Source organism: Thamnophis sirtalis, unplaced genomic scaffold (assembly GCF_051295495.1).
Source record: "Thamnophis sirtalis isolate CommonGarterSnake01/CBP01778 unplaced genomic scaffold, rThaSir2_p1.2 scaffold_3, whole genome shotgun sequence".
Lineage (NCBI taxonomy): Eukaryota > Metazoa > Chordata > Lepidosauria > Squamata > Natricidae > Thamnophis > Thamnophis sirtalis.
This window is the reverse complement of record NW_028261383.1, coordinates 89408454-89423403: the sequence shown is the minus strand read 5'-3', so window position 1 is coordinate 89423403 and position 14950 is coordinate 89408454. Positions and strand designations below refer to the sequence as shown.

The window sequence follows — 14950 nt, the reverse complement described above, 5'->3', positions numbered from 1 at the left end:
ATCTTTGGGAGGAAAACACAACAGCCACTCGGTCTTTTCTGGGTTGAGCACAAGCTTGTTAACCCTCATCCAGTCCATGACTGCCTCAAGGCCCCGGCTCATCACGTCTACCGCTTCATTGATTTGGCACGGGGCGGACAGATACAATTGAGTATCGTCCGCATATTGATGGTATCTAATCCCGTGCCTGCGGATGATCTCTCCCAGCGGTTTCATGTAGATGTTGAATAGTAGGGGGGATAAGACCGAGCCCTGCGGCACCCCATAATTTAGGGGCCTAGGGGACGATCTCTGCCCCCCCACTAACACCGACTGCGACCTGTCCGAGAGGTAGGAGGAGAACCACCGTAGCACGGTGCCTCCCACTCCCACCTCCCGCAGTCGTCGCAGAAGGATACCATGGTCGATGGTATCGAAAGCCGCTGAGAGGTCAAGGAGGACCAGGATGGAGGAATGTCCTTCATCTCTGGCTCTCCAAAGATCATCGATCAATGCGACCAAAGCGGTTTCTGTGCTGTAACCGGGTCTGAAGCCTGACTGGAAGGGGTCTAGATAGTTTGCTTCCTCCAAGGACCGTTGGAGCTGGAAGGCCACCACCTTCTCAACAACCTTCCCCAAGAAGGGAAGGTTGGAGACCGGGCGATAGTTATTGAGAACAGCTGGATCCAAGGATGGTTTCTTCAGGAGGGGTCTCACCACCGCCACTTTCAGTGTGGCGGGGAAGTTCCCCTCCCGAAGGGAGGCGGTTACAACCGCCTGGATCCAGCCTCGTGTCACCTCACTGCAGTTAGTAACCAGCCATGAGGGACACGGATCCAGAACACAGGTGGAGGAACTTACAGCTCTCATGGCCTTGTCCACATCCCCGGGGGTAACGTCCTGAAACTCAACCCAGAGCTGTTCTACTTGGTCCCCCTGTGCCTCGGCTGGAACTGCAGGTGTGGAGTCCAAGTCCGACCGAAACCGAGCAATTTTGTCCGCTAAGAATTGGGCATATTCTTCAGCTCTGCCCTGCAGGGGTTCCCCCGCCTCCCTTTTGTTCAATAGGGAGCGGGTTATCCTAAACAGGGCGGCTGGACGGGACTCAGCGGATGCAACCAGGGTGGCTATGTGCGATCTTTTTGCTGCCCTAAGTGCTCTGGTGTATTCCCTGGTGCAGGTGGTTACCATTGCTTGGTTCGATTCGGACTTATCGGACCTCCAACGGTGCTCTAGGCATCTCCTCCGGCGCTTCATCTCCCGGAGCTCCTCGGTGAACCAAGGGGGTCTCCGGGATCCGCCGCCTCGGAGGAGCCGCAGTGGCGCAATCCGGTCGAGGGCCTCCGACGCTGCCGAGTGCCACGCAGCAGCCAGAGTCTCTACCGGACTGTGGGCAAAAGTGTCAGGAATAACCCCAAGCTCTGTCTGGAACCTTGACGGCTCCATAAGACGCCTGGGGCGGAACCACCTGGTCGGTTCCTCCTCCCTACAGTGGGGGTTTGGCCTCCGGAAGTCGAGCCTCAGTAGGCAATGGTCTGACCACGACAGGGGTATGATGTCGCTCCCCCTCAGACCAAGATCACAAATCCACTGCTCCGAGAGAAATACAAGGTCAAGCATGTGTCCCGCTGAGTGGGTTGGGCCTCGAATTACTTGGGTCAAGCCCATGGCTGTCATGGAGGCCATGAACTCCTGCGCCCCATCAGAGTTTTCACCAAGCGACGGCAAATTAAAGTCCCCCAGGACCATCAACCTAGGGAACTCAACTGCCAGCTCGGCTACCGACTCGAGGAGCGAGGGGAGGGCTGCTGCCACGCTGTTGGGAGGCAGGTACGTTAGCAGCAAACCCACTTGACCCTTGAGGTCCAACTTTAACAGCAAAGACTCACACCCGACAATCTCCGGAGCAGGGACCCTACGAGGAACTAACGACTCCCGGATAACGGCAGCCACACCCCCACCCCTTCCCTGGGCTCTCGGCTGATGCAGCACCTGAAATCCTTCTGGGCACAGCTCTACAAGGGGGACTCCTCCCTCTGGGCCCAGCCAGGTTTCAGTAATACATGCCAGGTCTGCCCTCTCGTCTAAAATTAAGTCCCGGACGAGAGGAGCTTTATGTACCACAGACCTGGCATTTAGCGACAACAGCCTGAGACCAGGGTCCTGACTACTTACGCCATCTGGTCTTGGAGTGGGACTCCCAGGGCCGGAAGGAGGGATCTCTGTAATGTAGCGAACCCTCCTTCCCCGGTAATGGCCTGCCCTGAAGTCCCCGCCGTATCTGCCCCTCCCTGTTACGACCGCAATACCCCGACCCTCTCCCGTGTCTCTGGTCCCCTCAGCCACCCCCGTAGCCCCCGCAACTCCCGGCAGGTCCTCCGAATCACACATACTCATACACTCCCCCAAACAGTCCCCACGTAATAGTTAAAAAACACAAAATTTACAACAATATAATCATAAAAGTGGGACATTCATTCATCTCATACGTACCTCATGCATAGCCCGTACAAAGAAAGAAGAAAAAAAGATGAAAGAAAAGAAGGAATGAGAGTTAAAATAGTTGCGCAGTTGATTAAAAATTTTAAAGTGCGAGTTCAGTTTGTTGCCATCAGCTGTCCATCCACAGCCCAGACCAAAGTTTCCTTCTGGGGGTAGGAACCAGTAATAATGATGGTAATAGTCAGGGCTAAGACAAACAGGATCACAGGCCCTAGGTATATGGGTGAGAGAAGTCTGGCAGGCAAAGTCCAAAGCGGCAGGGAACCAATGTTGGTAAAGAAGACAGCGTTGATAGAAAAAGCAGCGCTGAAAAATAAGGCAGCATTGGTAAAGGAAACAATGCTGGAACAGGGGGCTATGTTGCTGGAAAGAGTAGTAATAATACTAGTAGCAGCGTTGGTAAAGGGGACAGCATTGGTAAGGGGAGCAGTGTTGTTGAAGGCAATGGTGTCGCTGTGAAGCTGAGTTAAATATGGAGGGGGGGGAAGGCATCCGGAAAAGGCTCCAGCCACGGCACACCCAGTCAGCCGCCCGCTTCGCCTAAGCCGAACAAAGCCCCCGTTCGAATTTCCCAACTCCAAACAACAGTGATAAGCAATCAACCCAGTCAGAGTCACCATAAGTTCCCCAGGCTCTCCGAGCTGTCCGCCAAGCTGTTCGCCAGGCTTCAGCGCTTGTAAAGAAGGGGCCAAAAGACCCCACCGCTGCTGAAGCCGCCGCGAAACGCCCTCGCTCGTCTCCGCTCCCAATGTCACCATAAAGCCGCTGCACTCGCCGCCAAGGGTGCCCAGCCGCTGCCGAAGCCACCGAAGCCGCCGCGAAACGCCCTCCGTCGCCTCCGCTTCCACCATGACCATGCGGCCGCTGCGGCCGCTGCGCCCACTGGCAAGGACGCCCAGCCGCGTCGGAGAGTCTGAAGCCCCAGATCGGCAGGAGGTATCGGTTTCCCTCAACTCCTGGCCCGCATAGGTCCGCTGAATTCCTGTCATCCCGGAGGACCCTGGCAGAGGCGGTAAGAAGTTGGCTCCACGGGCTCCCAAAGCTTTTTCCGTCAGATCTTCCGCGACGAAGGAGCCCTGGCCGCCATTCCGATTCCGTTTCATGTAAATGTTAAATAGTAGGGGGGATAGGACCGACCCCTGCGGCACCCCATAAGTTAGGGGCCTCAGGGACGATCTCTGCCCCCCCACCAACACCGACTGCGACCTGTCCGAGAGATAGGAGGAGAACCATTGCAAAACAGTGCCGCCCACCCCTATCTCCCGCAGTCGTCGCAGAAGGATACCATGGTCGATGGTATCGAAAGCCGCTGAGAGGTCCAGGAGAACTAGGATGGAAGCATGGCCTCCATCCCTAGCTCTCCAGAGATCATCGGTCAATGCGACCAAAGCGGTTTCTGTGCTGTAACCGGGTCTGAAGCCAGACTGGAAGAGGTCAAGATAGTTAGCTTCCTCCAAGGTACGCTGAAGCTGGAGAGCCACCACCTTCTCAACAACCTTCCCTACAAAGGGGAGGTTGGAGACTGGACGATAGTTATTAAGAACAGCTGGATCCAAGGACGGTTTCTTCAGGAGGGGTCGTACCACCGCTGTCTTGAGCACGGTGGGAAAGTACCCCTCCCGAAGAGAGGCGGTAACAACCGCTTGGATCCAGCCTCGTGTCACCTCACTGCTGTTGGCAACCAGCCAGGAGGGACACGGGTCCAGTATGCAGGTGGAGGCACTCACAGCTCGCATAGCCTTGTCCACATCCCCAGAGGCAACTTCCTGAAACTCAACCCAGAGATGGTTTGCCAAGTCTTCTCCTTGTGTCTCGGCTGGATCTACTGGGGTGGAGTCCAGGTCCGCTCGAAACCGGGCAACTTTGTCTGCCAAGAACTGGACATACTCCTCAGCCTTACCCTGTAGGGAGTCCCCCGTCTCCCTCCTATTTAGGTACCAAAGGTCATTGAGAGGCCAAAGAGAAGAAGGATGGTTGCACTACCCCATCCTGCTCTTGCTAGGGATCATTGACAAGTGTGAACAATGCTGTTTCCATCCCATAATGGCCACGAGGGCACTGCAATTGCTGCAACTTTGGCCACAGGCTTGTAAATTATTTTGTTCTACACTGTTGTAATTTTGAATGGCCGCTTAATGAATGGTCATAAGTTGAGAACTACTTCTCAACTGGATGAAACATTTAAGAATGAACAAGAGGGACTGTCTGATATAATGTCTACTGAAATATTTATGTGCAGGTCCTTTTTCATACCAAAGGAAGGCATGCCATCCTACTTGGAGGTCATGACCTTTCAATTTGAGTAATCTTTTATTTGTCAACATTATCCATTCTCTTAGCCATGTTAGAGTGGCCGCAGTATAATAAATTTCCCAATCTGGTACGCCGAATCCTCATTTTTCCTTACTGTCTTGCAGAGTTTTGAGTTTTATTCTTTATTTTCTTCCCTGCCAAATACGTTTCGAAACCAGTGGATTCAAATCCCTAAAAAAACCTTTTTCTAATTTAATGGGAATATTCTGAAATAGGAAAATAATTTTTGGCAATACATTCATTTTTATGACTGGGATCCTACCCATCAGGGACAGTGGTAGGTTTGTCCACCTTTCTAAGTCTTTCTTAGTTTTATTGATCAAATTAATATAGTTATCTTCTTTGATGGTCACACACCTCGCAAAAAATTTGACTTTTTTGACAGTTTGGATACCCAATTTCTTTGTTAACGCCTCGCAAAGAGTCTTTCTCCCTCAGCAGGATAATGAAGTCTGAGTGCCTGTGGAAAGTGAAGCTTACTTTCCTTCGCCCTGAAATGGCTCCAACACACCAGGAGTCTCTCTCACTCACCACCCTCTTAACGAAAGTCATGGAAGGTGCGTCCACTTTTTTCCAAGTAGCGGAGACACACACACGCACACGCACACCCTCCAAAGGTACACCCAAATCTCACTTCCTATTAACACCTTTCCTTGGAGAAAGGAGCCGAACTAGCACAAAACTGTGCCTCAGCCCCCATAGCTGCCACCCAAAAAGAACACCATGGTTGATGGTACCAAAAGTCATTGAGAGGTCAAAGAGAAGAAGGATGGTTGCACTACCCCATCCTGCTCTTGCTAGGGATCATTGACAAGTGTGAACAATGCTGTTTCCTTCCCATAATGGCCACGAGGGCCCTGCAATTGCTGCAACTTTGGCCACAGGCTTGTAAATTCTTTTGTTCTACACTGTTGTAATTTTGAATGGCCACTGAATGAATGGTTATAAGTTGAGAACTACTTCTCAACTGGATGAAACATTTAAGAATGAACAAACCTTCATTTTTTTAATTTATGCAAACTGTTTTTCGGTAATCTCTTACCTGAAGGCGAATAGCTGTCCAGCTCATAGGTCGCACCATAATTGGAAGAATCAATGTCTACATACTTGATTTCACCCTTCATGTCAGACATGGGCACATAATCCAGTGATTCATCCTTACTCATGTCCATGTAGCCCCCATCGCTTTCTATTGATCCGGATGCATGGCTGTGAAGAGGGATCAGTTCTTTAAACCGTTTGTCCCCTTAGAACAGTTTTCTGATAATAAGTCCCCTCTAGTATAAAATCAGGAAGGCAAGAATCAAAACTTAACAGTATTTTCTTTCCCCATTATTTGTTTGCTATAGTGAAAGCTGCCCATAGGCAAAGAAAAGGAAAAATGCAAGAGGAATTATTTCACAGAGGAAAAGAAAATTAAGTGCTGTGATTTCTACACACATTATTTACCAACAAGAATGAATCAAAGACTACTGTATGTGAGACGTATGCAGAATGTGCATGTGGTCAGATATCTGAGTTATGAAGCATCTTGCCTATTATCAGTAATTTAAGGCTATTATCTGCATAATAGGGCTGGACCTCTCACTTCCTATTAACACCTGTCCTTCGGGAAAGGAGCCAAACCAGCACAAAACTGTGCCACTCAGCCTCAGCCCCCATAGCTGACCCACAAAGGACACCATGGTTGATGGTACCGAAAGTCACTGAGAGGTCAAGGAGAGTAAGGATGGTTGCACTACTCCCATCCTGCTCTTGCCAAAGATCATTGACAAGTGTGACCAATGTTGTTTTCATCCCATAACTGGGCCTGAATTCTGAATGAAAAGGGTCTAGATAACATTTTATCCAAGTCCCTTAGAAAGTGCTAGGCCTTTCTACAACCTTCACCAAAAAGGGGAGGTTGGAAACTGGATGAAGGTTGTTCAGGCTGGTGGGTCAAACCATTCCCAAGGAACTAGGCAATGTCCCAGCATGTCATATGGATTTATTCTATGCATGAGAAGAAACTCGGAATGAATCCGAGCAACTTTGTTCATCAGGAGTTGAACATAGTTCACTGTACAGCCTTGAAGATGATCATCTGAGCACCTTGGTCCTAGGAGGGACTGGGTGAGCCAGTACAGAACTGATAGGTGACACACTGGGGATGCATTAAGGGAAGAGAAGTAATGGTGTTTCACCAGTCTAACTTGTATGAGATAGACCTTAATAGCAGCTCTAAGTGGTGTCTAGTGGGAGTCATTCTTAGTTTCTCTCCAGCAGTACTATTAATGTCCTTTGGTCTTTTCAGAACAGGGGTGGGTTCCTGCCAGTTCTAACCTCTTCTATAGAAGAGGTTCCACAAATCTACCATGCCGTTTAGAACCGGTTCCAGCTCCCTCCCCCCGCCCATCCGCTCCACACTTGCCTCGCCCACTGCTCACTGATTGGCTGGCTCACCATTCGCCCTTCTGGCCTATAAGAGTCCTATAAACCTTAAAGTCTTAAAGCTGTCAAGTTTGAACACCCCTGGGTTTTTTTTTTTTCTAAAGGCTTAGAGGTGCAAGGGTCTTGTAACTTGACAGCTTTAAGGCTTGCATGCTTCAAATGCCAGTTTCTGAGCCAACATTTTGGTTGCTAAGCAAAGAGCGTTGTTAAGTGAGTTTCACCACATTTTACAAGTTGGCCATGCCCACCCAGTCACATGACTGCCAATCCACTCCCACTCGGTCACATGGCTGGTAAGCCACTCCCACAAAGCAGGCCACACCTGCAGAAGATGTTCTAAAATTTTTTGAAACCCACCACTGTTTCAGAACCTTCAACTCCTCCATGAACCATGGGAAGTGATGGGTAAGAAAACTGCAGAGGCAGTGATCCTATCCAAGGCCTTGAATTCCGTTAGGTTCCAGGATGCTACTAAGGCTTCAGTAGGATCGTGCAGTAGAACTACCAGTATATCTCCCAGTTCACTTTGGAACCCAAGATGAGAGAAATCTGATGTAATTTTTTTAAAAAATAACATAAAATGATAAGTCCAATCTGAGTTGCATTGACTTTTATTGTATTTTATATATAAAGAGGAAGTAATCCCCAAAGTTCTTTTTCAGAATACCAGGAAAATTATAACTAGAAGAAGCAGGGTTTGGGAAGAACACAAAACTCCTAATCTCCAGTGCTGTGGCACATCAAAGAATAAATCTATTCTGGTTTTTCAGTGAATTTTTGCATATGATTCTATTTTGTGGGCTTTGTGATTTGTTATATTTGTGTTTATAAACTTAGACTCGCTATTGATTTAAGTTGGGTATGATTATGTAAACAGATACTGTAATTAGATTTATAGGCACCTTTGCAGCCGGTCCAGACGCATGCCATTCCCATATAATTCTGCTTCTTGTTTGGTCTTCTCACTGTAGCACTGCAGGAAGGTGTGTTTGTTCCTGTGAAGATAGTCCACCAGGTCTCCATTGCGACAATATTCGGTTATGATGTAGATGGGACCTGTACAGAAGGTCATTTTCAGGAAGTTAGAGAATACCCTTTTTTGTCATAAACTAATGATGGACTTGCTGAAGTTGCAAGTCTTTACAAGCATTCATTTGGGGTGTTGAGATAATTGAATGCTCCACTAAACTTCAAGACTACCATTTCCAAACAAAAGCTCATCTAGAATATTTCTTCTTTAAATACTAGATTTTTGCACGATGGAACATTTTACTTAGCGAAGCATGTATTTTGGGGGAATTTCACAGGTGTAGTGAATATAGTCCAGGTTAAAACAGTATTCCTTAAATGTGGGAAGTAGACTTCCAACTTGTTTTCTGTATCTGAGAAAGATATTGGTCTTTTTTCAAGTTGTATTTTTTATCATTCATTCATTCATTCATTCATTCATTCATTCATTCATTCATTCATTCATTCATTTATTTATAGGCCGCCCAATCCCAGAGGACTCCGGGTGGCTTACAAAGTGAAGAAAAGTAATTAATAAAAAAATAAAGAAAATTTAAAACATCACCCGTACACCCAATCTGATTGGGGCTGGACCTCAGCAGTGAGGTCAACAACCCCAGGCCTGCCGGAATAGCCAGATTTTAACAGCTTTTCGGAAGGCCATGAGAGTGGGCAAGGTCTGGATCTCTGGGGGTAATTCATTCCAAAGGGCCAGAGCAGCCACAGAGAAGGCCCTCCTCCGGGGAGTCGCCAGCCAACACTGTCTGGCTGACGGCATCTGAAGGAGGCCCACTCTGTGGGATTTCACCGGCCGTTGGGAGGTATGTAGCAGTAGGCAGTCTTGCAGGTATCCTGGTCCTAAGGCATGTAGGGCTTTAAAGGTAATAACCACCATCTTGAATTGCGTCCGGAGACCAATAGGAAGCCAGTGCAGCTTGTGGAGGATAGGTGTAACGTGGGTGTATCTTGCTACACCCAATATCGCTCGCGCGGCTGCGTTCTGGACTAGTTGCAGTCTCCGAACACTTTTCAGGGGCAGCCCCATGTAGAGCGCATTACAGTAGTCCAGTCTTGAGGTGACGAGGGCGTGAGTGACCGTTTGAAGTGCCTCCCGATCCAAATAGGGCCGCAACTGATGCACCAGGCATACGTGGGCAAAGGCCCCCCTGGTCACAGCCGACAGATGGTGTTCCAATGTCAGCTGTGGATCCAGGAGGACCCTCAAGTTGCGGGCCCTCTCTGAGGGGTGTAAATTCTCCCCCTCAGGATTAAGGATGGACTATCTGGACTGTCCTTCAGGGGCAGCATCCACAGCCACTCAGTCTTGTCAGAATTGAGTGCAAGTTTGTTCACTCCCATCCAGATCCTGACAGCTTCCAGGCATCAGCACATCACGTCCACCGCTACACTAAGCTGGCATGGGACGGAAACATACAATTGCATATCATCCGCATATTGATGGTATTTAACCCCGTGCTGTCAAATGATCTCACCCAGAGGCTTCATGTAGATGTTAAATAGGAGGTGGGACAGGACCAAGCCCTGCAGCACACTACATTTAAGGGGCCTAGGGGTCGGCCTTTGCCCCCCAACCAACACCGACTGTGACCTGTCGGAGAGGTAAGAGCAGAACCACCGTAAAACGGTGCCTCCCACTCCCACCTCTTCCAGCCATCGCAGAAGGATACTATGGTCGATGGTATCAAAGGCCCCTGAGAGGTCAAGGAGCACTAGGATAGAGGAGTGTCCCCTATCCCTGGCTGGCCAGAGATCATTGGTCAATGCGACCAAAGTGGTTTCAGTGCTGTACCCAGGCCTGAAACCAGACTGAAAGGAATCTAGGTAATCTGCTTCATTCAAGGACCGTCGGAGTTGAAGCGCCACCACCTTCTCGACAACCTTCCCCCCAGATCTTCGTCGATCTGGCTGTAATTTCTTTCCACCGGTGAACGTATCTTTGAGTGATGGGGATGGGGTGATGGGGTCTACTGAACCATCTGGCAATCAATGGCTGAGGACGGCTCCAATTGTGAAAGGGGATGCATCATAAGTGATCAGCAAGGGAAAAGTTTCATTGTACTGGATGAGGACGATATCAGACAATAGAAGTTCCTTGACTGTGGCAAAGGTTCGGTCCTCTTTCTGTCCCCAGATCCACAATGGCATCTTCCCCAGCAGCTTCTGGAGATGTTCAGCAATGGTTGCCTTCTGTTTTAGGAAAATGCTATAGAAATTCAATAGCCCCAGGAACGTTTGCAGTTCGGTTGTTGGTTGGGGTAGGTGCTTCTTTTATACCTTGCTGTCCTTGGGGTGGATATTTGACCCATCTATCAAGTAGCCAAGAAACTCTACTTGTTTTACGCCGATTTTGCACTTTTCCTCTTTGAGTCCTTTCTTTTGGAACCTCCCCACGCTCTCTCCTAATGGAGCCATAAGTTGTTCTGTGGATTACCCCGAGATGAGGACATCGTCAAAATAGGGTGCCACCCCTGGAATTCCCTGTAGGAAGTGCTCTATCATGTTCTGGAAGTTCTGGGGCCACGCTGACCCCAAATTATAGCCATGTGCATTTGAGTGCCCCCCCCTGTGAGTAACTATTGTTTGGGCCTCTGCAGTGGCGGCGTCCACTGGTAATTGCTGATAGGCCTGTGCCTTGACAAAAACTTTCCCGTTCCCCAGTGAATGCAGCAGATGTAGCATCACTGGCACCAGATATGCGCTCTGCTGTAGGACTTTGTTCAGAGTGCATTTATAATCGCACAGAGGTGGACTGAGCCATCTGACTTGACTGGGGTGACTACTGGGGTCTCTCCCATGTGGCATGATCTACTGGCACCAAGATCTCTTGGGCAATGAGCTTATCCAGTTGCTTATCTACCTTGGGCTGTAGAGCAAATGGGACCCTTTGGGGTCTGATTCTGATGGGGGTTACACTGAGGTCTAGGTTAAATCATATGGGTTTCCCTGTATCCCCGTCGAACATGTCCCTGAATTCATCCAGCAGTTGGTTCAGCTCGCTCCATTTGATCTGGTTGAGCCCCGTGATCCCGAGTCCCAAAGCCTTGAACCATTCTATGCCTAGCAGGGTTGGTTGGTTGCTTGTGGCAATGGTTAGGGGCAGCTACCCACTGAACACTTTGAAACTCACTCAGACTTCCCCACTGCCCAGCATGTGGATGTTGTTTCCTTGGGAGTTGTTCAAAGGGATATTCTGTGGTTTGAGCTGCTTCTTTGTTACTTTGGGTTGAGCCGTTTGAGTGTTTGCCAGGACACGATTGTGAAGAAAGATCCTGTGTCCAGTTCCATTTGGCATGTTCTGACCCCCTCCTCCATCCAGTAATGAAAGCCGAGACCCGCTTAATAAGAATGTCCTTTAATAGCAAGACCAGACTCTCGGTGGCTGAAAGCCAAGTAAACAAACAGATAGGGACCTTGGCAGCAAGTCCGACAAACCTTGGCAACAATACAGCCTGCCAAGTTAGTTTCTCTTTAGTCAAAGCATCGACTTCTTCAAGAAGGGCGTGGCACAAGCAGTCTTTTTTATAGTCTGGAGAGGAGCCTAATGACCATCAACTGAACATAATTACCTCCTGTAATTACGTAATTGTTCTTGATGCCGGGTAGCTCTTTGATGGTGTGCATCCCGGAACAACTCACTGTTGGTGTCTGGATCACTCTCCCTTTTCCCCTCCCCACCACTGATCCAAGGATCAGGTGCCACCTGGTGGCCAACCAGTCTCTCTGTGCCCTGCTCGGAGTCGGAACCCTGTCCAGGGTCATCCACATCCTCCAGGGCCAACTCATAGGGCCCCTCGCCATCGGAGTCTGGTGGCAGCTCCAACGGCTCCTGCTGGGCCACCACAGGCTTCCCTCGATGTGTGTGTGTGGGGGTGATGTGGTATTTCTCCCCGTCGCACGGGCCGGAATGTCCCACAGTGCTTTGGTTGATGTCTCTGGGAGCTGGGTGCTGCTCCTCTTGGCTCTTCCTTCCCTGGGGCCCAGGACGCATGTGTGATGATCTTCCCTGTCCCATTGTGGGCTTAGGCTGGTACAGGGTGGGTTATATTTTTAAGTATATATATATATATATATACTTTATTTACGGTCACAGACCAAAACACAAGTACTACAAAAGAGACATAAGGGAATTGATCATAGCATTATAGCAATCAGTCACCAAAAGCTTGACGAAGGGAAGTTACAGCATTCTCCTCTAATGGTTTCAGCTCTTAGAAACCTGAGAGGTGATGTATGAGGAGCCATCTCCAAGGCAATATACAAACAAATTACAGCCATTAGGTCTAGAAGGGGTGATTACAAGAAGAGACAGTAACTTAGATCTGTCTGTGTTATACATGGGGCAAAATAGAAGGACGTGCTCCACAGTTTCAACCTTGGCTCTGTCACAAGGGCATAGCCGCTCGTTAATCGGGAGCCTCTTAAAATGACCATCCAAAAGTGCTGAGGGCAAGACATTAAAGCGAGCTAGGGAAAAAGCTCTTTTATACTTGGGAATGGTTAAAGTATAAAAATAGGAAGCCATCCTCAATCCATAATTATTGTTGGTTGAGAGTCAGGGAGAAGCAAGTTTTGTTGGCTCTGGCTCGCAGATATTGTAAATCAATGTACACAAGCCGTTGAACTACCCTAAATTGGGCATCCTTAACGCCGTAGTTTCCCAAGGCATCCTCTGTAAAACCTAGTAGATGTAGTTTCTTCAGCAGCTCTTTCTCCTAGCGAGAAATATGGGAGTCCGCAAATGCCAGGGAGAGGTAGTGGCCAGGAACTGCCAGAAAAAGCACCCGAAACCACCATTTAAAGGTGTTAATCCAGGCCATACATTCCACCGATCGAATGCCCAGTTCCAGGTACATCGGGGTAAAACCAACACAAGGGGGAAGACCCAGAAATTTTCTAAGAAAAGCAGCCTGGGTTCTTTCAATGCAATCCTTGAAGCCCTGTATCCAACAGGATGGGTTGTGTGGCTCTGCAGGCCTCAGTGATGTGGTGCTACTGTTGGCACAGGCGGCAGATGGCTTCTTTAAATTGGCAAGCCACTCTCGCATGGAGCCCCATGCAGCCTGAGCAATGGGACTGCTTGAAATTGTTGTCCCTGGGGCTTACCCTTCTGTCCGGATAGATGCGGTGGATGGTTTCATTGTCGTTCCACTCATCCCTATACTCCAGGACTTCTGTGGTCTAGTCAGGTTCCTGATAGGTGTGATGGACACTGCTGGTCTTCCAGATATCTGCTGTGGAGTTGTTGGGGGATTCCATGGCCTTTGCTTCCTTGACTGCGTCTTTGAATGTGACCCCTCTCTGGACTAGCAGCTTCTTTTGAAGAGATAGGTCTCTCATGCCCAGGAAGATCTTATCCCTCATCATTTCCTCTGGGTTGATGAACTTGCACTTGGTGGCAATCTCCTGTAGGCTGACCACAAAATCATTCACCGTTTCCTTCTCCTGTTGGTGCCCATGATAAAATTCATTCCATCTTACCATGGGGGTTGTTGACGGGACAAAATGGTCTCCTGCAACGTTGTCTATGTTGTGGCTTCCACGGTGGCAGGGGCGATCAGTGTCTGCACTATTTTATAGATCTTTGTGCCACAGTATGTGAGGAATGGCACAATTTTGGTTGTCCAGTAGATCCTGGTAGTTGTTCGCCTCCAGGAACATCCTGAACCATGTAGGTGTGCCAGTCCTCAGATTGCGGGCTGAAGATTGCTGGTGCAAGGGATGTGTGTGATGCCAGAGCAGGGTCATCCTTGCTGTAAGATGACTGTGGATGCCATGAGGTGGATGGTCAAATCTTTTGTCCTTTGTCGCCTGTGTTAGATTGGTGCACAATGAATAGACTCTGGGCTACAGAAACCTTCAGCACCTTTTATCTCTCTATGTAAGGAGCTCTGGCAGACTAGCCAGCCATTGACAGCGCTTTAAAATCCCCACTGCTTGGTGAATCAGTCAGTAGTGACATGCAAATCTGTGCGACATCCCTCCGTACATAACACATTCCCTGATATTTCCCAGATGTAGATCTAATTTTCTTTATTAAAAACCAATAATGTTATGTCAAAGATCATTATTATTGCCAAGTATCGGAATAATACAATGGGTTGATATTTTGGGGATATCTGATGGCCAAATTACCCTCTCCTTACAGCAGATGGGTCAATTCATACGCTTATTGGTTGGTATTCTTCTCTAAGTAGTGGAACAGAAGACACAAAACTCCTTTTCCCAATGAAGAGACACAAGGAGTCCTGCATATAAATAGATCAAACACATGTGTATGTGTTTGTGTGTGTTTGTGTGTGTGTGTGTGTGTCTATATATCTGAATCCATATAATCTATATATTTATCTATATGATCAAATCAATATGGATTGTAATTGCAATCAGGTTAAAATAAAATAGTGATTGTAAACAAATGATCAAGTACATATTGATTGCACAGAGAGATTTGTGCTGCTGTCTCTTGGAGAATTTATATCACACATCTGCCATCTGCTGACTATTCCACTACAAAGCAAGAACTTTTAACTGGATGAGCATATGAACCAGCTCCTGGTACCCTGTCTCCCCTCACTGCTTTCATGTTTCTTTTTTCTTTAAGAGTTGCAAATACCTGCACAAATTACATAGCTTAGCATATCTCCCTTAACACTGGAACCTGTTCAAAACCAGGAAAAGTAGGCAGGACAGGCAAGTTATA

The 14950-nt window shown here is 48.4% G+C and overlaps 1 protein-coding gene across 1 annotated transcript in view; it reads right to left on the bottom strand.

Annotated features, from left to right (window-relative positions):
- Positions 1-14950, bottom strand: part of PDGFRB (platelet derived growth factor receptor beta) — a 105748-nt gene that overhangs the window by 22765 nt on the left and 68033 nt on the right. Inside the window, exons 15-16 of the mRNA XM_014065020.2 lie at positions 8127-8280; positions 5837-6003 (exon numbers count right to left, since the gene is read on the bottom strand). Coding sequence (XP_013920495.2) covers positions 5837-6003; positions 8127-8280 — 321 coding nt within the window. The remainder of the gene's footprint in view (positions 1-5836; positions 6004-8126; positions 8281-14950) is intronic.